At 61.9% G+C, this 21503-nt stretch overlaps 1 protein-coding gene across 1 annotated transcript; it reads left to right on the top strand.

The window, feature by feature from the left end:
• Positions 1-759: 759 nt before the first annotated feature.
• Positions 760-3500, top strand: Lcn10 (lipocalin 10). The gene is made up of 7 exons (XM_042680893.1): positions 760-860; positions 959-1112; positions 1740-1879; positions 2221-2291; positions 2491-2598; positions 2921-3019; positions 3327-3500. The coding sequence occupies exons 1-7, from the start codon at positions 760-762 to the stop codon at positions 3353-3355; spliced, it is 702 nt and encodes a 233-aa protein (XP_042536827.1). The 3' UTR covers positions 3356-3500.
• Positions 3501-21503: the final 18003 nt, after the last annotated feature.

Raw genomic sequence — 21503 nt, 5'->3', positions numbered from 1 at the left:
CACGCGCATGCATGCACACACTCACGCATCCTCCCTTGGCTGGCCACTGGCACTGCAGCCTCCAGAAGGCTGCCCAGAGGACACCAACCAGCCCCCCTTTTCACGCCACCCTGACTCGGAGAGCAGCACAGCTGCCCTGGCCTCTGTCTCTCATCTGGTGGTTGAAGACGTGAGGACCAGGCCACAGCCGAGGTGGGAGGGCTGTGGTAGCCCCTGGCTTGTGGGGGCTGTGGTAGCCCCTGGCTCGTGGGGGCTGTGGTGGCCCCTGGCTTGTGGGGGTTGTGGTGGCCCCTGGCTCGTGGGGGTTGTGGTGGCCCCTGGCTTGTGGGAAGGCTGTGGTGGCCCCTGGCTTGTGGGGGCTGTGGTGGCCCCTGGCTTGTGGGAAGGCTGTGGTGGCCCCTGGCTTGTGGGGGGGCTGTGGTGGCCCCTGGCTTGTGGGGGGGCTGTGGTGGCCCCTGGCTTGTGGGGGCTGTGGTGGCCCCTGGCTCATGGGGGTTGTGGTGGCCCCTGGCTCATGGGGGTTGTGGTGGCCCCTGGCTTGTGGGGGCTGTGGTGGCCCCTGGCTTGTGGGGGCTGTGGTGGCCCCTGGCTTGTGGGGGGGCTGTGGTGGCCCCTGGCTTGTGGGGGGGCTGTGGTGGCCCCTGGCTTGTGGGGGTTGTGGTGGCTCCTGGTTTGTGGGAGCTGTGGTGACCCCTGGCTCACAAGGGGAACGTGCTGGCCCCACACCCACAGAGTGAGGGATGGAGGGACCTGACCCTTATGAGCTCTCGGGAACAGGATGATACTCCCGACGGGCAGCGTCCACCATGGCTGGCCGCAGCCCCGCTGAGGGCAGAGTGCTGCACTGTGCCAGGGGGAGGGTGGAGGCCGCGCTGCTGGTCTCCTCCCAGCCCCCCCTCCCCCGGGGCGGCTGGGGGCTGGACAGACGCCCACGGCAGTGAGGAGCCGTGCCTGGGAGGTCTGTGCAGCAGCCAGGCCTCTGGCTGAGGCTGGGGAGCATGGGGCTCGGGCTGGTGCTGGTCCTGACCCTAGCTCCGGCCCCGGTCCTGGCTGTGAGGTCCCAGTTGTGGGACCATTTCCCCAGGGACATCTACAACCTCAACTGGGAAAAGGTGAGCCTCGTCCCCTCTGTCCACGGCACCAGGCCCCTGGGCCCCAGGGGGCCGGGATGGCACCTGTGTGGCCAGGGTACCTAGAGCGACATCTCCAGCAGAAGCTGGGCGGAGGACCTGCTGGGCCAGGCTGAGCAGCCTTGGGGCTCTTCTCGGGGCCTTGCTGGGGCCCAGAGAGGCACGCTGCAAAGGGGGGCAGTGTGGGGAGGCCCCTGGGCGGGTAGAGGGGAGGAGGAAGGAGCAGGGGGCCTGGCTGGGGAAGGCTCCTGGCGAGCAGCCCCGCGTGTGGCTGGGAGGACCAGGCACGGTGGTGTCGGAGCAGGACGAGCTGGCGGTCAGGGTTCGGGGACAAGCAGAAGGGGCGAAGTGGAAGGCCAGGGCTCCCTGAGGCTGGGCACGAGGAGGCCTGACCTCTGGAGTAGTGGGGAAACAGCCGCCGGTGCTCACAGCCAGCCCGGGCCTTCTCAGGCCTCTCCTCCTTGGCCAGGCTTGGACAGCCAGGGCCCCCGGCCGGGTGGCGTCCCCGCAGACGCGGACGCGGACATGGGTGGGGCGTCTGGTCGGTTCTCTGGCGGGGCGGGGCGGCGAGGCAGGTGCACACGCACCCTGTGCCCTCTGGCTCCCCAGTTCTCAGGGTTCTGGTACATCATTGCCGTCGCCACCGATGCCCAGGGCTTCCTGCCCGCCAGAGACAAGAGGAAGCTGGGGGCGTGCGTGCTGAAGGTGCACAGGACGGGCCAGCTGAAGGTGGCCATTGCCTTTAGCACGTGAGAGGACACGCGGTCAGGGCCAGCTCCTAAAGGAGGGGGCGGAGGGGGAAAGGGGGGGCGGGGGGGACGCACACCCACCGGCCAGCCTGAAATCCCCACAAGGCCACGCCCCATCCTTCTCCTCAAACCCAGAGGGCCATCCCGGAGGAGGAATCTCCCAGGTCGCAGTGGGCGCCGGGTGCCTTCAGCCCAGCTCAGCGCAGGCTCCTGCGGAAGCTGGAAAATGCAGGCCTGAGCTGGCCCCTGACCCCGGCCCCCGGCCCCCAGGCACGGGCAGGTCTTGGGGTGGTAGCCAGGGGGCGGGAAGGGCCCCGTGGCTCACAGCGCCTGCTCCCCAGGTCTCACGGCTGCCAGTCCCAGGTGGTGATCCTGAAGAAGGACAAGAGGAAGGCTCTGTTCCGGAACGCCTGTGCGTGGGAGCCCAGGCGCCCTGGGGAAGTGGACCAGACACCCAGCTGCGGCCTTTTGTCCTAAGAGCCCGCGGTGGGCGGGTCAGACACCGAGGCCGGTCGCCGGGCTGGCTGTGGTCCCAGGGCTGGCGGTGCGCCCGGCCCTGGGTGGCCTGGGGTGGGGTGTCCGGTGCATGGGGCTCTGGGCTTCTCTTGCAGTGAAGGGGGTGAAGGGCCTCCACGTGCTGTCCACCGACTACAGCTTTGGCCTGGTGCTCCTCCGCCTGGGGCGCACCCACCGCAACCACAGGAGCCTGCTGCTCCTCAGTGAGTGTCAGAGGCTGCCCGACGGCCCAGCCCAAGTCCCAGCGAGTCCCGGCGCTGGGCTGTGGAGGGAACAGTTCCAGGCATCTGGGTGGGCGGAGGGGACAGGCCGGCTCCCCGTCCACATCAGCTGGGCTGGCTCGGAAATCAGGGATCTGGGACATGTGGCCGCGGGCTGCCTGCCCTGGCAAGGTGCCCCAGCTTCTCTGCTAGGGGAAGGGTGGAAAGGGCTAGGATGACTGAGGTGGGGTAGCTGGGGACAGGTGCGTCACCCCGGACACCAACACGGGCCTCTCCGCCGCTGTGTCTCTGACTGGAACTCCAGGCAGACAGAACACCTCCAGCTTCGCCAGCGTGAGAGAGTTCCTGGACACCTGTCACGAGCTGCAGCTCTCCGCCCAGGCCACCATCCTCCCCAAAGATGGTGCGGTCCAGCCCAGAATGGTGCTGTCCTGGCCCCTACCCGGCCCCTTAGACGGCTGGCTTGCGGAGGGTGGGGAGAGGGGGATGGAGCCACCCAGGATCCTCATGCCATGTTCAGCCCTCTAGAGCCCACTGTGAACGCACCCTGCGCTTCCCAGCACCACCCGGCCCTCTGCCACCTTGGGCTTGTGCCGTGTGCTGTGCCGGGTGATGCCAGGCTGGGGGCCGGGGCTGCTGAGGGAGGAGCCGCGTGGGAGCCTGGTGGGCTCCCCCGGCCCTGCCCTCACGGCGGCCTTTCTCCCTGGCAGCCTCCTGTGCCCACACCATCCTGCCATGAGCCCTCGGCCCAGACCCCACAGCACTGTTCCCGATGGCAGCTCCTACGTTTGGAGGCTCGAGGAGAAGCTGTGGAGACCTGAGGATATTGAGCATGTGCAAGACCAAGTGCCTGTGGTTCTGTCTGAAGAGGGGAGGGGAGACGGGGCGGGGGGGGGTGAGTGCCCCCTGTGTGGGCAGAGGCTGGCGAGCAGACGCCAGCGAGCAGAGGCCGGGCAGCCAGCCCTGCTCTGCAGACCCCTCAGCACTCCTCCTGGGCCCCTAGTGTCTGTCGTGAAATAGATGGTGGGTTGGTCCCGCGCCAGCCTTGCCTCTCTATGCCGCCGCCCAGCTGCGCCTGGACGCCCCGCAGCCCCGCAGCGGCTCACCCACCACCACACACTTACAGGTCCGGTGCCGGGCTCTGGGCCGGCTCTGGGGCAGAGGCCGTCCACACGGCGAATGCCCTTCCAGAACTGCCTTCCAGCGGAGGCAGCTGCCACCCGTGCCGTCACCGGAGTGGGGGATTACAGCCACGCCTGAGCCCCTGCGCAGCGCTCCTCCAGGGGGAAGGGACGCGGAAGCAGGCAGACGGGTGGGGCAGGCTGAGGGTGCCGCTGGGAGCTTCGGGTGACTCTTGGAAAGATCCAGAAGGTCGGGGAACACTGACGGAGTGTGCGGACCAGTGGAGGGAGAGTCACAGCAAAGGGTGTGGGTTGTATTTAAGGGGGTCGGGAGAGGGGTCGGGAGTGGACTTTGGCTGAGCTGTGGGGGGTGGAGGTGACAGAAGGGCTCTGGTTTGAGAGAATGGGTTGGGTAGAGGGTGTTGGGAGGGGCCAGGGGCGGCGGAGGGGTAGCCAGCCAGCACCCCGATTCCCAGCAGTCAGGGTGTGTGAGCCGTGGGAGGGCTGCAGCAAAACGGAGGTGGAGGATGGGTTAGAAAAGGCAGGTGGGGGGGCTGGGAAGGTGGCTCAGTGGTAGAGCGCTTGCCTTGCAAGCCTGAGGCCCTGGGTTCGATTCCTCAGCACCCACATAAGCAAAAAGAAAAAAGCCGGAAGTGGCGCTGTGGCTCAAGTGGTAGAGCGCTCGCCTTGAGCTGAAGAGCTGAGGGACAGCAGTCAGGCCCAGAGTTCAGGCCCCACGACTGGACCAAAAAAAAAAAAAAAAAAGGCAGGTGGGGAGGTGCGGGTACATCAGGAATAGGAAGGAATTACCAGGGACCCAGTTTTGAGGGGGTAGCCAAGCTTGAATTCAGAGTCCTCAGGGAAGAGGGCAGGCAGCGACCTAAGTGAGAGAAAACTTCTGGAGACACTGATATGTATGTGTCAAGGGAGGTCACAGGTCTCCCCAGTGGAGAAAACGGGGCTGCGTAACAAACACCCCCAAATCTTAGTGCCATAAAGCAGTGTACACTCACTCAGTTTTCTCCCCTGTGGGTCAGGTTGGAGTCTGGCTGTTGATCTTGGCTGGGGTTTATCTTGCATTGTGGGTTTCCTGGAGGTGACTGGGTTAGGGTTAACTCTAATTCTGACCCCAACATAGCAGGCTGGCTCAAAATGAGGCAGGATAGCCTCAAAATGGGGCATGGGAGATGGCTTCCAGGAATTCAAAAGCCCAAGTTAGTCCATCTACCTCCCTTAAGATGAAGGGAGCAAAGTCATTTAGGGGGAAATGAGGCAGGGAACATGGAAACTGAAGCCTGGAGAAAGCATCTCAAGCACAGCACTTGGAAACATGGAAGTGTCACCTTTGCTTCAAAGAGAGAGGACAGGAGCATGCCTTCCTGAGGGAGGCATGCCCCGCCCCAGGGGTTAACACTCCTCTGACAGGAGCATGCCTTCCTGAGAAAAATGCTTCCTCAAAACTTACTCCACACACCCACCGCTGCCCCAAATGCAGGCCCAGGGCACCTCCTTATCTCAAGGATAGGATCTGTTTTATGGCAGGATACATTCTTACCTGGAAGAAATGTTCCCAAACATCCAGGAACTCAGCAAGTAACACCAGGAGTGATTAGAGCAAACTCTGCATAACTTTGAAGCGAGACCCCCTGCCTTTACCCCTGAAGCCAAAGAGCTGTGTGTCTGTTTCCCTTTGAGAGCACCCACACTCTGTGTGCCCTGCCCTTCTGTTTGTCTGTCTGTCTGCCAAGTTTTCTCACCATTGTGACTCATACAGTAAAGGACCCTAGGTGAAGAGTCCCTACTTTTAAACTGAAACTTCACAAACTTTCACCTGCTTCCAGTGACAAGTCCACTCCCCGCTGCGTCCCTGTAATGGGGAGGGGGGAGGTGCTGGCACAGCTAAGCCAGACGTGGCAGAGAGGGGAGAGAGAGTCTTTTGAGGGTTCAAGGTAGCCCCACTGCTGCTTCTGCCTAGCCACTGTAGTTGAAGCACGTGACAGGTTCACTCAAAGTCTGGGAGAGGCCATGTGAGATCCTGCAGTGTGAGAAAGAACCAAGCTCTCGCCAACAGGCACTGGGAGGACAAGGGGCGGGGCCTCCGATGCCACGTCCCCTCCTCTCCCCACAGTGGTCACGGTCCTTCCGCAGGAGCCTGTGTCCACCCACTTGCCATCCCTAGTCCTAGAAGCCTGATCTGACCTGGACACTAGGTTCAAGGCCTCAAATCTTTTTTTTTTTTTTTTTGGTCGGTCGTGGGGCCTGAACTCTGGGCCTGGGCGCTGTCCCTCAGCTCTTCAGCTCAAGGCTAGCGCTCTACTGCTTGAGCCACAGCACCACTTCCAGTTTTCTGGAGGTTTATTGGAGATCAGAGTCTCACGGACTTTCCTGCCCGGGCTGGCTTTGAACCGTGGTCCTGAGATCTCAGCCTCTTGAGTAGCTAGGATGACAGGCGTGAGTCACTGGCGCCTGGCAAGGCCTCAGGTCTTTAGGTTGGGTGCTTCATGTTCTTTTGAGCTGCCCTCTCACCCAGACCCCTGAACTTATGTGGTACAGGAATTCAGTCACGAGAAAACAGAGAAGCCACTTTTTTGCGAGGTGGAATTGGGAGTCTTTACTGGAGAGCTGGATCCATCTGTAGATGGATTCTGGTCCCAAAGACCTGCAGCCCAGAGCCCAGCTTGCACCAAGCTTTTAAAGACAATAACCACAAGCTGGGGAGGGGCAGTCAATCTCTGGAGCGAAACTTCCCTAAGGCTAAACAGTACAACATCTGCGTATTCCCTAAAGCAGAGCTCCCCCAGCTCTGCTGCGGCTAAGCACCTGCGATTCCAAGGATAGCTCCCCTCACCTCCGGGCCTTTGGAGCCGGACCCAGCCAGGCACCAGCGGGCTGCGAGGACAAGGTCGGGTTCCTTAGACGAGGCTCCTTCTTTGTTTCCCCACTGGTTTTAAGTGCATGCAATCAAATCATCGATTTCCTGGTGAGAGTGCTGCTGCGTTGTGAACTGAGGACCCGAGCCTGACCGAGTTACCTTAGCCAGAGTTTACAAAGGAGGCTCCCCTGGCCTAGACCTGTTCATCACCAGCCTTTCCCAGGTCAGGCTGGGTAAGATTTACAAACCTGTGTATCACAGAAATAAAGTCTTCGCTTCAGCAGACCCCTTCCATCCGGAACCGGCCCTGTGTGAGGGAACCAGGCAGGGGCCCCATCTACTTTCACCTGTGTGAGGTCAGCACGATGACAAGGCTCCTGTCCAGATGGCCTTGAGGCTGTCCTTGAACACAGGTTGGAAGGGTTGGGCTGGACCCCGGTGGGGCCATAGCAGTATCTCCCAGTGTCTCCAGTCTGATTGCGCACTCCTGCTGAGTTCCCTCAAGTTTTGCACAGTCTCAAGGGAGCATTATTGACTTAATCTTAGGTGGGAGCCTGACTTCTGTGAAATCTCCCAAAGGGCTCCTGGGTGCTTCCTCTGGGTGTGCAGGCTCGGCAAGCAGGCCCTGCTGGTTTTCAAGGCAGCTTCTAGGCAGTGGCCTGGGGCAGTGTGTCAGGACAACAACTTCCATTAACCAGATTTCCTCCAAAAGGCCCAGGATTTCCTCCAATGGGCCCAGGATTTCCTCCAATGGGCCCAGGATTTCCTCCAATGGGCCTAGGATTTCCTCCAATGGGCCCAGGATTTCCTCCAATGGGCCCAGGATTTCCTCCAATGGGCCTAGGATTTCCTCCAATGGGCCCAGGATTTCCTCCAATGGGCCCAGGAGTTCCTCCAATGGGCCCAGGATTTCCTCCAATGGGCCCAGGATTTCCTCCAATAGGCCCAGGATTTCCTCCAATGGGCCCAGGATTTCCTCCAATGGGCCCAGGATCTCCTGGGCAGATATAGAAGGCTTGGGCCTGTAACCATACCATGGTTTCCCATGCCTACTCCTTTATCCTGCCTCATTTTTCCAAAACTGACCTTGGTCCCTTGATCTTAAAGGGGGGGTTGATGCATCTGTCTTCTGTAACTTCTTCAGGCTGAGTTGGGGCCTTGACCCTGCCTCCTCAGAGACTAAAGCCTTTATCCTATTGTGTCGAGGGCTCCCAGGATCAGATGTCATCCACCTCCTCTCCCTTTCTTCCTCTCCTCCTTTGTCTCCTTGACCTTTCCTAACACTTCTCTAGAACTCAAGATTCCATCTCGGCACAGAGGGCCCTTCCCCTGTTCCCTTCCTGCTCCCCTCCCGTGACAAACTACCCCGACCCCTGCTCCACCTGACTTCACACTCTCAGTTTAGTAAAAGGAGACCTCAGTCGTAAGAGTGCACCATTGCCCATCCAGTCTGGCTGGAAGACACCGGTGTCCCCAAATTAAAGTCTGTTGGGTGGCTCAGTTCACGTTCTGCCCTTTCTTTACTCGGATACCCTATGACTCTGTTTCCTTAAAGTCCCTGTGAGGAGACTCTTGCGGTTCATTCTTCAACATCCCCAAAGCTCCTTTTTCCAGGGCTTGATCCCCAGCCAAGGGACCCTGGGGAGGAAGGGAGGGAGGCACCTGAGCCCTGGCCCTTCCTGTCTTCTCTGCTTCTAAGACCCTGCCGCGAGCAGCCTTGCTCTATGACGCACGCCTGTCCTTCAGCTCTGGGCCGCACAGCCACAGAGCTTTGTGTCCAGGCCACTGTGGACAGACTCCTGTGAAGCTGCCAGCCGCAATCAGCCTCTCCTCTGCAGATCTCCTGACGCAGATGGGAAGCGGGAAGTGGGCAGTGTGCCGCCTGGGATTCCCAGCCTCCTTCCACCAGGCCCGCTCACTCCCAGGCTCTCTCAGAGTGGACACAGCAGGGCCTGGCCCTGGCTGCGGCAGCCACCAGGGTGGGCTCGGTGCCCCTGGAGTGCCCTCAGTTGGGATCCAGGGTAGAAGGTGGCCGGGGACGGAAGGCAGCCGCGGGCCACGCAGCTGGCCAGCCAGCCTGTGTCCCGCCAGGGGCGCGGATCCAGCAACCTGTGCAGACCTCCACCTCTGTCTAAGGGAAAAAAGCTCCCTAAGCACTCACCTCTGACCAAGGCCAGTGCCCAAGCCCTCCTGGGGAAACTGAGCGGGAACTGTCTGGGGCAGACTCCAGAGTGGAGCACATATGTCAAGTCACCTTGGCCAAGCTCAGACTCGATGGGGATGAAGCCCACACGACCCGGGGACCGGTCAGTCCCTCCAGCGACCCGGGGACCGGTCAGTCCCTCCAGCGAGGAACTCTGTCCTCGGATTTCCTGGTCCCACCCAGAAATGCAATCTCAGTCCCTCTCCTCTCTGTCTGTCTCTCTGTCTGTCTCTCTGTCTGTCTCTCTGTCTCTGTCTCTGTCCCTCCCTCCCTCTCTCTCTCTCTCTCTCACACACACACACACACACACACACACACTCACTTGCTCAAGAGGAGGTTAGGGAGCAGGGCACTCAGGAGAGGACAGGGGAAAAAGGAGACCAGAAGCATCCTGTCTCCTAGCAACAAGCCAAGAGCTATTTCATGGGCCTGGGAAACATAAGCCCACATACGGAGGGGGCCCCAGCTGACGGAGCAGTGACATCAGCCAGGCCCCCCGGGAGGGACCTCAAGGCTCCTTCCCCCTGCGCCCTGCCTCCCACTAAGCAGAGGCCCCTCCGCAGGAAAGGCTGTCAGCCTCCCCTCCTTCCACTCTGTACTGGATGGGACCCCTGGCGGGCAGGGCTGAACTGGGCTTGGTGGCTGTGAAAATGACCACCTGGGTGCCCCCTTCCCCCCCCCCGCCCCGCCCCAGCCTCGGGGCTGCAGAGGGAGGTGGCCAAGCCTAGCAAGTGCTCTGAGGGGAAGGAGCAGCGACACACAGTGAAAACACAGCCAGGATCCACACAGAGGGCTGGTGGGGGTGGGGGGGGGTCACAAAGACGAAAGAACCAGAATATCCAGAGGGAGCCTGAGCCAGTCGGCCCTGGGAGTGTTGTGACCGAAGGCCCAGCCCTGAGGTGTGGGAGGGAGATGTGTGTCCAGACGGGCCTGGGAGGTTGGAGAAGGTGGAAGAGGGTGGGCACGCCAGGACGGGGGGCGAGGGATGGCGCTAGCTGCCCTTGCCGAGGCACAGCCTGTGCCTAAGCCAGCCCTGGCAGCCAGCCGCACACCCAGCCAGTCCTGGCCTGTGCTCCCACACGCGGGCATGCTCCGGCCAGGCCTCGCCGATCAGAGCTCCCAGATTGCAGCCTCCACCGAGACAGAAGCTGGGACAGGGGCAGTAACCTTTGGCTGAGCCTCACTGCTTCTTTTCTGCCTGCTGGACAGCATGTGGTGGGTCTTTACCCCTGAAGCCCGTTCACCGGGCAGCCCGCACGCCCTCAGGTGAGGCCGTGGAATGAGAGATGGGACAGGAGGCTGACAAACTCAAAAAGAACATGGGAGAGACAGAGCAACCGGAAATCAACGGGACCTGCTCCATTTCTATGAAGTCAGGGCGGACACCAGGCTATCGCCAGGGGAGGGGTCCACTGGCTCAGACGCCAGGAGGAGCCAGAGCAGGGGTCATCTGCAGGGCTGAGACACAGGGGTCAGCTGTGTGGTCGTGGAAGGCCTGGGCGGGTCTGTGGCCCAGGGCCTGTTCTCTGAGGCTCAGCCCTTTGTATCTGACTCTGGAGCAGAGGAACACGTGGCCAGGAGTTTGGGTGGCATTGTCTACACCCCGCTGGGGGACCCGAGGCATTGCTTGAGTAGCATTAGGTTCCTGTCCCTGCTCCCCTGGCAAGCGTCCCCTGTGGGAGGGAGTGCCTCAGTGATGTGTGGCCCTTCCTGTGCCAGGTGAGACAGGGACCTAGAGCCTGAACAGCCGAGGACCTGGCAGGAGGCAGCTCCTGAGGGCATCCCCAGGGATCGGGGCTGTGGGGGCTGGGAGCCCCGAGAGACAGTCATGTCCAGGGGTACATCTGGAGGGGGAGGGGTGTGCTTGTGACCCCATGTGTATGTGTCTCCCCCACAGTGGGCGCTGCTGCCTCCAAGTCTATCCACCTGGGGACAGTGGGCTGGGGGTCGGGGCCGGGGTCATGCTGGCCAGTGGTGGTCATGGTGTAGGCCAGGCCAAGGCACCAACAGGACACTCTGGAGAGCTTTGGTGTGAAGCAAGAGCTCAAGGGCCAGGCGTGCAGAGATGACCGCACACCCCTGACAATGGGTCAGAGAACTTAGAACCCTGGTGGCTCGAGGCAACCACAGTCCACACGAGCCCCTACGGAGAACTTGTGTGGATCGTTATCTCTTGAGAAAATGTCTGGCTTTTGTTGTACTGGTGGATGCGTAGGCCTGAGCGAAGAGCGGAGAGGGTGCTGGGGCCACTTGGGTCGACGCTTGGCGCGCCCTGGCCTCTGCCGCTGCCTCTCCAGATTGTGCCGGAGGAATTCGCAGGTGACAGGGGCAGTGCGAGCAGGAAACCTCCCATCTCCCTGCTCGTCACCCGCTCTCCCTGCGGGGTGTGCCTCTGAGTGTGAGCGGGCCTGAGTGTGCATGCCTGCGTGTGTGTGTGCCTGCGTGTGTGTGTGTGTGCGTGTGTGTGTGTCTGTGTGTGCGCATGCCTCTGTGTGTGTGTGTGCATGCCCGCGTGTGTATGTGTGCGCATGTGTGTGCCTGTGTGTGCGCGTGCCTCTGTGTGTGTGTGTGTGCCTGCGTGTGTGTGTGCGCGCGTGTGTGTGCGCATGCCTCTGTGTGTGTGTGTGTCTGTGTGTGCGCGTACCTCTGTGTGTGTGTGTGTGTGTGTGCATGGCTGCGTGTGTGTGTGTGCGCGTGTGTGCCTGTGTGTGCGCGTGCCTCTGTGTGCGTGCGTGCGTGTGTGTGTGTGTGTGCCTGCTTGTGTGTGTGTGTGCCTGCGTGTGTGTGTGTGTGCCTGTGTGTGTGTGTGTGTGCGTGTGTGCCTGTGTGTGTGCGTGCCTCTGTGTGTGTGTGTGCCTGTGTGTGTGCGTGCCTCTGTGTGTGTGTGTGCCTGTGTGTGTGTGCGTGTGTGCCTGTGTGTGTGCGTGCCTCTGTGTGTGTGTGTGCCTGTGTGTGTGCGTGCCTCTGTGTGTGTGTGTGTGTGTGCGTGCCTCTGTGTGTGTGTGTGTGTGTGCGTGTGTGTGTGTGTGTGTGCCTGTGTGTGTGCCTCTGTGTGTGTGTGTGTGTGCGTGTGTGTGTGCGTGTGTGCCTGTGTGTGCCTCTGTGTGTGTGTGTGTGTGTGTGCCTGTGTGTGTGCGTGCCTCTGTGTGTGTGTGTGCCTGTGTGTGTGCGTGCCTCTGTGTGTGTGTGTGTGTGCGTGTGTGTGTGTGTGTGTGCCTGTGTGTGTGCCTCTGTGTGTGTGTGTGTGTGCGTGTGTGTGTGCGTGTGTGCCTGTGTGCGTGCCTCTGTGTGTGTGTGCGTGTGTGTGTGCGTGTGTGCCTGTGTGTGTGCCTCTGTGTGTGTGTGTGTGTGTGTGTGTGCCTGTGTGTGTGCGTGCCTCCGTGTGTGTGTGCCTGTGTGTGTGTGTGTGCCTGTGTGCGTGCCTCTGTGTGTGTGTGTGTGTGCCTGTGTGTGTGTGTGTGCCTGTGTGTGTGCGTGCCTCTGTGTGTGTGTGTGTGTGCGTGTGTGTGTGTGTGTGTGCCTGTGTGTGTGCCTCTGTGTGTGTGTGTGTGTGCGTGTGTGTGTGTGTGTGTGCCTGTGTGTGTGCCTGTGCGTGTGTGTGTGTGCGTGTGTGCCTGTGTGTGTGCGTGCCTCCGTGTGTGTGTGTGTGCCTGTGTGTGTGTGTGTGCCTGTGTGCGTGCCTCCGTGTGTGTGCGTGCCTCTGTGTGTGTGTGTGTGTGTGTGCGTGTGTGCCTGTGTGTGTGCGTGCCTCCGTGTGTGTGTGTGCCTGTGTGTGTGTGTGTGCCTGTGTGCGTGCCTCCGTGTGTGTGCGTGCCTCCGTGTGTGTGTGCCTGTGTGTGTGTGTGTGCCTGTGTGTGTGCCTCTGTGTGTGTGTGTGTGTGTGCGTGTGTGTGTGTGTGTGCGTGTGTGCCTGTGTGTGCGCGTGCCTCCGTGTGTGTGTGTGCCTGTGTGTGTGTCTGTGTGTGTGTGTGCGTGTGTGTGTGGTCAGTGGTGTCTGGGTATTTGAGTCGGTGTGTGGCCATGAGTGTTCTTGTAGTTCTCTGGATGCCACTTGAACTGCCCCTCCTTGGTTCTCCTCCAGCATGGTCCTGACCCGTCCACAGACACAGACGAGGCCAGCAGGGCAGAGTTCCTCCAGGCAGGCACACTGGAGGAGCAGGTGGAGCACTTGGTGCCTGCCCAGTTGCTGGAGGACTCCATGTTTATCCACGCCTTCCTCAATACCTACAGGGAGGTGGCGGACACCCCGCAGGTCCTGGACCTGCTGTTCACAAGGTGAGGGCCAACTCCAATCGCATGGGAGCCCTCACCTGCAGTGGCAGCCTTGCGAACAGAGCTGGCAAGTGGAGTGCTCACAGAAACTCGCTGGTTGGCGCTTGCCAGTGCGTGGAGAATCACGCAGGGAGGTCACAGGCTGGCCCCATGCAGGGTCCCGTCCAGGGCTGTGGGCCCTGCTCTGTGACTCTGCTTCTCTGAGGCCGCAGACAAAGCAGTGTGTCTGCTTGGCCAGAGGGAAGCGATTCTCTCTGCGAGGAGGGACCCAGCCTAGGTGTGGACAGAGCAGGACTGGCAGGGCAGAGGGAGGGCGTCTGGGCTGCCAGGATCATCAGGCAGCGGCTTGTGCGCATCGTGGCACATAGGAAGGAGCTCCAGGGGTAGGGCCGCTTTCCAGGCCCTGAGTGGAGTGGAGAGAGAAGAGCGGGGAGCTGCCGGCTGCCCCGGGCTGGCCAGTGACGCTCAAATCCTCACCAGGTTCAGCACTTGTGAAGCGCCCACGGGCCCCTCGGGACAGACGGACACCCTCGCCCACTCCTGCGAGGATGTCATCCCTCGGGACCAGCTCTGTCAGTGAGTGGGCTTTGGTCTCCTTGGAGGGCGCGTGGCTCCACAGTGGTGACAAATGTGTGTGGGGGGGGGGCGCAGGAGGGAGGGCTGGGCCAACTCCAGAGCCCTCGCCTCTTGTGCTTGTCCCTAGAGCCTTGAGCTGTGGGGCTCCTTCTGGAGCCAGGAGGAAGACAGCAGGCTGGTGGGGGTGTTTTGAGCAGGGGTAGAGGCTGGGACTCAGGGCTGAGACCCCCACTCCCACCGCCATGTACATCCATCGTCCACAGAGCCCGTGCCATGCAGGCTTCTGCCAGCACACCATGATTCCCAGAGTAGGGCCAGGGTCATCTGTGCTTGGTCACAGCCCTCAGCTGGTGTGAGGCGTGTGTGTCAAAGCGCAGGGCCATGCTGTGGCACCCACACACAGAAGGAGAACCGTGTGGATGTAGCCAGACGACGCAGTGGGGCCCATGGGGAATGAGGCAGCAGACTCCGCACAGACGTGCAGCAGAACCCTATGCGTGCCAGGCTGGACACCAAGCCGTGTTGCTGACCAGTGTGTAGAGGCCCAGGGGAGCGAGGAGGAAGGGGCTGGAAGGTGCAGAGGAGGACAGAGCTGCTGGCCCAGCATTTGGTCGTGGATCTCTCCCTTGAGTTTCTCTTCAGGCCTTTCCTGGGCCAGCCTGTCACTGGTGCCACGGCCCGAAGGTGCTGGTGTTAGGTGTGCTGGTCTCTGCAAGGACCGCCACCATCCCAGGGGCGAGAGGGAGACCAGCGGCCATGCTGGCCTGGAGTCCGAGTCTGCTCCCCACCCATCTGCCCCTAGTGCCATCACGTGCCTCCTGGGCTCCTGGCTGGACTTGCATCCGGAGGACTTCCTGGTCTCCGCACAGCTTCCCTGCCTCCAGCGCCTCCTGACTCACCTGAGGCTGCATATGCTGGACTCTGACATGGAGCGCCATGTCTCCCATGTCCTGGCGCAGCTGGGGATCGAGACACCCAGCCAGGACGAAGCTACGGGTGTGGAGCCGGGGCCTGAGACACAGCCCGTGCAGGGGTGGAAGGGGCAGGGCAGCCCTGGGAGGAGGCTCCCACATTCCATGGGCCAGCAGCCAGAGGAGCCTGAGGCCCACCGTGGGCTCAGGAGGGAGTTGAGCAGTGGGCTGTGTGGTTTCCCACGCTGGGAAAGCTCAGGGAGGAGGGTCTGGTGGACTCTTGAAAGCCCCGAGCAAAGCAGCCATGGAGAAGGCCTTGTCTCCTCCTGCAGCTCCAGTGGCAGCCCCAGCGCTTGTCACGCCCGCGTCAGAGCCGCCCTCAGCTCCATCAGAGACTGTGGCCGCCAGGCCCGGGGGTGGAGCAGCATGGGGTTCCCAGGCGGAGGCCCCTGCCGCCTCCAATGTGGCCTGCAGTCCTGGGGGAGCCAGAGCCCCCTGTGTGGAGGAAGAGCCGGCTTCCACGTCAGCTCTGGGGCCGAGTCCTGATGGGGCCAGAGCAGCCAGGGGAGGAGCAGAGTCACCTGCCAGCTTGACTTCAGCGCTCAGCGCCCAGGGAACAGCCGCGGCCGGAGCTCAGCTGGACCCCATTGCACCCTGGCTGTGGGGCCCAGTGTGGAGGAAACAGCAGTGTCTGCTGAGGAGATGGAGCCAGGGGACAGCTTGGCTCCTGTGCTGGGGCCCCAGCGAGCAGCAGAACCTGTTGCTGGGGAGGAGCCAGTGTCCATCTCCGCTCCAGGTCCCGAACAAGCCACCTTCAGTGCAGACCCGCAGATGCTTCTGTACTTGGCTGAGCTGCTTTTCCTCATTGGAGCGCCAGCTGTGCTGCTCTCGCTGGTGGCAATTGTGATTGTGCTGCTGTGGGTGTTCAGAGAAGTAAGATCTATGCCTCTGGAGGGCAGTGATGACGGAGCTCCACCGAGGAGCACTGACAGCCAGCCGTGTGCCACCTCGGCTGCCGGTCTCACTCCCCGAGAAGCCAGCTTCAGAGCTGAACTGGGGGTTTCTCATTCTGACTCTGGTCGAGTTTTTGTTAGGGGGACCAGCTAGGGTGCTGTCTGTTCTAGGGCTACTAACCACAGTACTCTGTGTGGGGAGAGCACTAGGTGCCTGGGCACAGTCCCAGCCATCCGCCAACTTGGCCGTGGTGCACAGCGGTCACGGAGCACCAGCCTCCAGGGCTGCCGCAGAGCCACCTGTCACCTTGGCTCCAGGGGTCAGTCCTGGAGATCCAGGCTCCAGGGTAGAGCTTTGGGTCCTTCTGCCCTTGGCCGTCATGGTTTCCCTGGTGCCCACCCCAGCTCTGCCCCTGTGTGTTGGAGGAGCTGCAGCTCTGGTGCTCTACCTAATAGGAGCACCAGCTTCCCAGAGAACAGCAGGGAGTGCTGCGATAGAGCCAGGTTCCACCGAGCCGTTGGAGCTCGGGCCTGAGGACCCAGCCGCCTCCGGGTGTGAGAGCATCTCGTCCCACCTAGAAGCCAGTGGTGGGCGTCCAGACCCCACCAGCTCCCAAAGCTGAGATGGAGGCCCTTTGCGGCTCAGCTCTGCTGCTCCACCCGGAGCGAGCACCAGGCACCAGTGCTGCCATCGAGCCCGCAGTCCTCACCGGGAGCACTCCTCCAACTTGGCTCCCTCTGCTTCTTGGGAATCTGAGCCGGATCGGGCATCCTTTCCGGCCCAAGAAGCTTGCCAGCCTCCCGTGTTGCCAGAGAGTGCGGGCAGCGTGCAGATGCCTCGGGTCCTCTCTGTCCTTCCCCGCTGGGCAGCAGCGCAGCTCACATGGATGGATGTGGTGAGGGGCTGGGCAGAGCTGGATGTGGTGGGGGCGAGTTTCCGGTAACTTCTGCTTTCTGGGCCCCTGCTTCCTTCCCCTGGGGCCATGGTTTGTGGTCCCATCCGAGCTCCAGCATGCCTAGCACCTCGAGTAGGAGCACTTGCTGAAGTGCAACCCTGGAGAGCAGCTGAGCCCCCGCCCCTCCCAGCTGTGCGGAATCAAGCACTGGGCCAGACACAGGGGCAGCCAGGGCGCAGCCCACCCTGTGGGCCAGTGGACCTGTGGAGCCGCAGTGCTCATTAGGCAGGCACCTGCTGTGCACCCATGGCTGTCCAGGCCAGTCTTGGGATGGGCCTTGTCCTAGGGCTAGGTCCTGTGCAAGTGGGCCAGGAGACAGACATGAGATGGCGGGGCCAGGGTCCAAAGGGGTGGCCTGGGATGTGCCGGTCTCTGGGAGGACTCAGAAGACTCAGGGAAAACAGTGCTCTCCTTGCCCACCTTGGAATCCTGATGGTCCCTTGGGGGCTGGGTGGAATGGAGGCTCAGCACCGCAGACCCAGAGCCTCCCAGTGGCTGCAGTGTCTTCCTCCGTGCTCTGAGCTCCATGCCTGCCGTGGGCTCGGATGCGGGCCTGGGCCGGGGCCTGTGGAGTGTGTGTGACGGGACCTGGTGACCTCGGCGCTCTTCCCCAGGAGCTGTTGCAGAAGGCAGTGCCCAGCCTCTGCCTGGGCTCCATCTGGTCCCAGAGGCACAGCAGGTTGAGGAGCACTTGGCCCCCACCATCCGGGCCACCGTGGCCCACGCGAACAACGTGTGCTCCTGCGCAATCACCACCTGCGTTGAATTCCTCAGCATGAAGGCGCCAGACAGCGTGCGGGTGGTGGCACCTCAGGTCCAGGAGGCCGTGGTATGCTGCAGGCTGTGCTGCCCAGGGCCTCTCCCTCTCCCTGCGCCTTTCTCCTGTCTGGGTGTGGGCAGTGTGGTCACCGGCCTGTGTGGAGCCCAGATCCTCTTGGCCAGGCCCGTGCTTCCCAGGCCCAGCCTCTCTCAGGCCCCTCCCTGGCTGGCTGCTCCCTTGGGTCCTGCCACTCAGCCAGTGGCGGAGGCCAAATCCTGCTGGGTGGTGGGAGTCCCTGCCCAAGGCCTGCCCCTCCGGCAGGCCTCTCTCAGCCAGGCCTCTGCCCAAGGGCCAGGGCAGGAGGTGGCCGCAGTGCCAGGCAAGGCTCAGGCAATCTTCCTCCCCAGGATGCAGAGCCCTGCGGAACTTCTCACTGCACGCCATGGTCTCTGCCCTGCAGACTGCAACCATCCTCCGCCTGGACAGGACTTGGCAGGAGATCCGCAGGTGGGCCCCCAACTCCTCGGGAGATGCTCTGCCAGCACACAGGGAAGCCATCGCCCTCCCCGAGGCCCTGCCCACACGGCGCACTGGGGAAGCCGGCTGGGCACGAGCTACCTCGGCCCAGCCAGGGCAATCCTCGGCAGGCATATGGGAGCTCCTTTCCGCCTGAAACTCCCCAACACAGAATGGGTGCTGGCGCACAGGCACACAGGCACACACACACGTGGGCACTGGAGCTGTGCAGGGTGTGTCTTGTGGCCACCCATGTCTTTCCAGTTAGTTGAAATCAGAGCAGAGCTGCCTGGTGGGTTGGGTGGCACAGCATTGTGCCAGAATGGCAAATCCCCTCCCAGCCTGTGAGTCTTTGGAGCTCCGTAAAACCCTTTGGAGCCTCTTTTGTGGGCTGATGGGAGGCTGGCCTCCCACACAAAATGGAGTCCAACTGCCTCCCCTCCCCCTCCCAACTGTCACCTTCTCTCTGCCCCTCTGCAGAGCCAGCTTGCTTTCATTTCCCAAGCTGGCAGGCAGGATTTCTGCAGTAAAAAGGACTCCAAGAGCAGAGAGCTGCTGCGAAAGGTATGGGAGGAGGAGGGGAAGGCAGAGGGCAGAGGTGGATGGCGCTCAGGCGGGAATCAGCGCCCTGCTGCTGGGGTGTGTGAAGCGTGGCTTGCTCTTCTCTTGGGGAGGAAGGCAAAGGAGGATTCTGTGAGGCCCTTATGCAGGTTGGGCCCGTGGAGCCCTAGCAGCCTGTGGGGATGGGATGCTGTGGGGAAACACGGTAGTCCTCGGAAGCAGGGAGCCCAGGACTGAGGACTGCTCCTCCCCGAGGGCCCCAGCATCCCACTGGTCGCCAAATGTGCTGTAGGCCCGGGGTATGTGGCAGCCCTTCCCAAACCATGCTGGGCTGACTCCGGGATGCCTCCGACTGGCTCAAGGTACTGTCCAGAAGAGGCCTGCTCTGACGAGGGGCTTTCAGGGCTGCCCCTGGGGCACCTAGGGCCCTCTGGGCTCTGTGCAAACCTCCAGACTTAGCACGACCACCTGCAAGCACTGCGGAGCTCTGAGGTCTTGGCGGGAGCAGAGGCTGCGCATGCTCTCACGCCAGCTGAGCGGTCCTAGCACAGAGCAGCAGCTGTGAACAGCCCAGGGCCCGCTACCTCACGCCTCCAGGCTACTTCCTCCTAAGCCAAAAGCACATCTGAGTATTGCCAATCAAAGCTAGGCTGGCAGTCAAATCTGTGAGCTGAACTCTCCAACCGGGAAAGGGAGCCGTGGCTCAAGGGCTAGAGCTCCAGCTCCAAGCTTCAGAGGTCAAGGACCACACAGGCCCTGCCATCTATCCCTAGAACTGAAAGAACCCTAGGAAAAGAGACCCCAAAAGAACAAGAAGGGGGAGGCCAGCTCCCTGGGATCTTTGCTGACCGCTCTGGCTGCTTCCATGGGAAGTGCAGAAGGCACAGCCTCCTCCACGGGCACCTGCTGTGCATGAGTGGGCCCTGGGAAACTCCCGGCCCAGCTGCACAGAGGCAGTTTCCTGCCCTGGCCCATGAGCAGGGGCTGGCCAGAGAGGGGAAGATGTTCCAGAGGTCTGGATCCCGACCCTACTCGCTGAGGAGAGCCAGGATCTGGGGTCAGGAAGGAGTCTGGAAGTCTATGGCCCTCTCCCTTCAGGCTCATCTCCTGTAAGGACCTGACACATAGACAAGCTAGCCGACTGGACTCTGCTCAGAGGCTGCAGGGCCCCTTGCCCTGCTGACCTTCAGGGCACTGGACAGGCCACCAGCCCTGTCTGGACCTCAGTTTTCCCCTCTCCTAACAGAAAGATGCAGAGCGGCTGGGGCTGAGGTCCCAGGCTGGCATTTGAGCTGCCAAGGAGAAAGAAATGAAGGAGGCCAAGTTCTGAGGAGGCCTGGGCCCCACATGCCAGCCAGGCCAGCAGCACTGGTGGCAGGCAGGCAGGCAGGCAGGCAGAAAGGGAGGCAGGCAGGGAGGCAGAGGGGGAGGCAGGGAGGATGGTAGGGAGGCAGACAGGTAGGCAGGGGGACAGGCAGGCAGGCAGACAGGGAAGGAGGGAGGCATGCAGGGAGGGAGGTAGGCAGGCAGGGAAGGATGGAGGCAGGCAGGTAGGCAGGGAGGCAGAGGGGGAGGCAGGGAGGGAGGCAGAGGGGGAGGCAGGGAGGGTGGTGGGGAGGCAGACAGGTAGGCAGGGGGACAGGCAGGCAGGCAGGCAGGCAGGTAGGAAGGCAGGCATGGAGGCATGGAAGCAGGGAGGGAGGTAGGTAGGCAGGCAGGCAGGCAGGGAGGCAGGCAGGCAGGGAGGCAGGCAGGGAGGCAGGCAGGCAGGGAGGCAGGGAGGCAGGCATGGAGGCATGGAGGCAGCAAGGAGGGAGGCAGGCAGGACACCCCGGGTTCCCCAGCCCATCCAGACAAAGCTTGCAGATGAGGAAGCGGGCAGAGGGGAGGCCAGGTCCCCAGGTGAGATCCCACAGCAGTGAGTGCTGGAGCAGAGCCTAGGCTAGACTTGGCCTGCCCAGGGGCGGGCGCTGGGGCTGGGCCAGCGGTCATATCAGTCCTAAGGGGAAGACACTTGTTGTAGAAAGGACAGGACAGAGCCCTTGCCAACACCAGCCTCCATCCTGGCAGGAGACTTGCATTTTTGCCCTGAAGGAGAAGCAGCTCAAAGCAAGCCCCAGGAGGTTACAAAAGACGGTGAGAAACTAGGACGTAGGCCAGGTTGCCTGAGAGAGAAGAGGCGCAGCCCGGCCTGGCTCTGTTCACCTTCAACCTCACTCCCAACAGTGCCCAAGGACAGGGAGGACTCTCACCTGGCAGAGGAGGAGCCTGGGGAGCTAGCTGGCTGGCAGTGGGGAAGGAGGAAGTGGAGGCAGCAGAGCTGGGCTTGGCAGAGTCTAGAGGAGGGGGGTGGGCAGAGGTGGCCTAGGTCACTTTGGGATCTGCATAGGCCAGTCTAGGATTTGACCTGGGGCCATTTGCAGTCCCAGGCAGTGGGAAGGAGCTCTGGACAGAGGTGGCCTGAAGTTCCCCAGGACGCTGTGCCATGGAACGCCGTGAGGGGCTGAGGGCTGGCTGAGAAGCCCTGGGGACTGGGAGAGGGGTGGGCCCTGGCCTTTGCCCATCCTCCACCCAAACCAACAGGTGCTGACCATGGCATCATTGTCTACCTGGGCATCTTCCTGATGGATCTCAGGATGCTGGACACTGAATATCAGGACGTCTAGGAGGTGAGTAGCCAGGGCCAGATGGGGCCTGGTGCTGCAGGAGAAAGTCTCCTGGGAGTCCTGAGCTCTGGCCCTCTGACACCTCCAAGGCCATCCTCCTACTCAGTCCTCACCCCTCTGGCCAGGTGTTGCCCAGGGCTGCCTGCCCTCGGCACTGTGCACACGTTGCCCAGCTGGGCCTTCAAGTCCCCCCAGGGAGGACGCGGGGACCAAGCCAAGCCAGGCTTTCCCAAGACAAGCACAAGAGAGACCTTTTCACCTGAAGCCACAACCTCCCTCCTAGCCACAGAGGGGTTAGACCACACAGTCCCTGAACCTAACCTCACTCCGGGTGTCCAGGGCTCCTCTGAAAGGGGCCCTGCTCCCGTGTATGAACATGGGATCCCCTGACCAGAGGAGGGCCTGGCAGAGGTCAGAAGGAGAGAGGGGCCCCATTCTAACTCCATTGCCCTCTGCCTTTTAGGAAAGAATGGCGTTGAGGAAATGCATGAAGGTGAGTGGCAACTGCCAGACTGGACAG

This window comes from Dipodomys spectabilis, unplaced genomic scaffold, assembly GCF_019054845.1.
Source record: "Dipodomys spectabilis isolate Male_0828 unplaced genomic scaffold, ASM1905484v1 ptg000067l, whole genome shotgun sequence".
Classification (NCBI taxonomy): Eukaryota; Metazoa; Chordata; class Mammalia; order Rodentia; family Heteromyidae; genus Dipodomys; species Dipodomys spectabilis.
This window is presented reverse-complemented; position numbering and strand designations above follow the sequence as displayed.

Excerpts from the sequence above, each read along its gene's own strand:
- Lcn10 (XM_042680893.1), top strand. The coding sequence starts at position 760 with ATGAGCTCTCGGGAACAGGATGATACTCCCGACGGGCAGCGTCCACCA. Across the intron at positions 2,599-2,920 it reads CAGGAGCCTGCTGCTCCTCA|GCAGACAGAACACCTCCAGC; the intron begins GTGAGTGTCAGA and ends CTGGAACTCCAG. Across the intron at positions 3,020-3,326 it reads CACCATCCTCCCCAAAGATG|CCTCCTGTGCCCACACCATC; the intron begins GTGCGGTCCAGC and ends TCTCCCTGGCAG.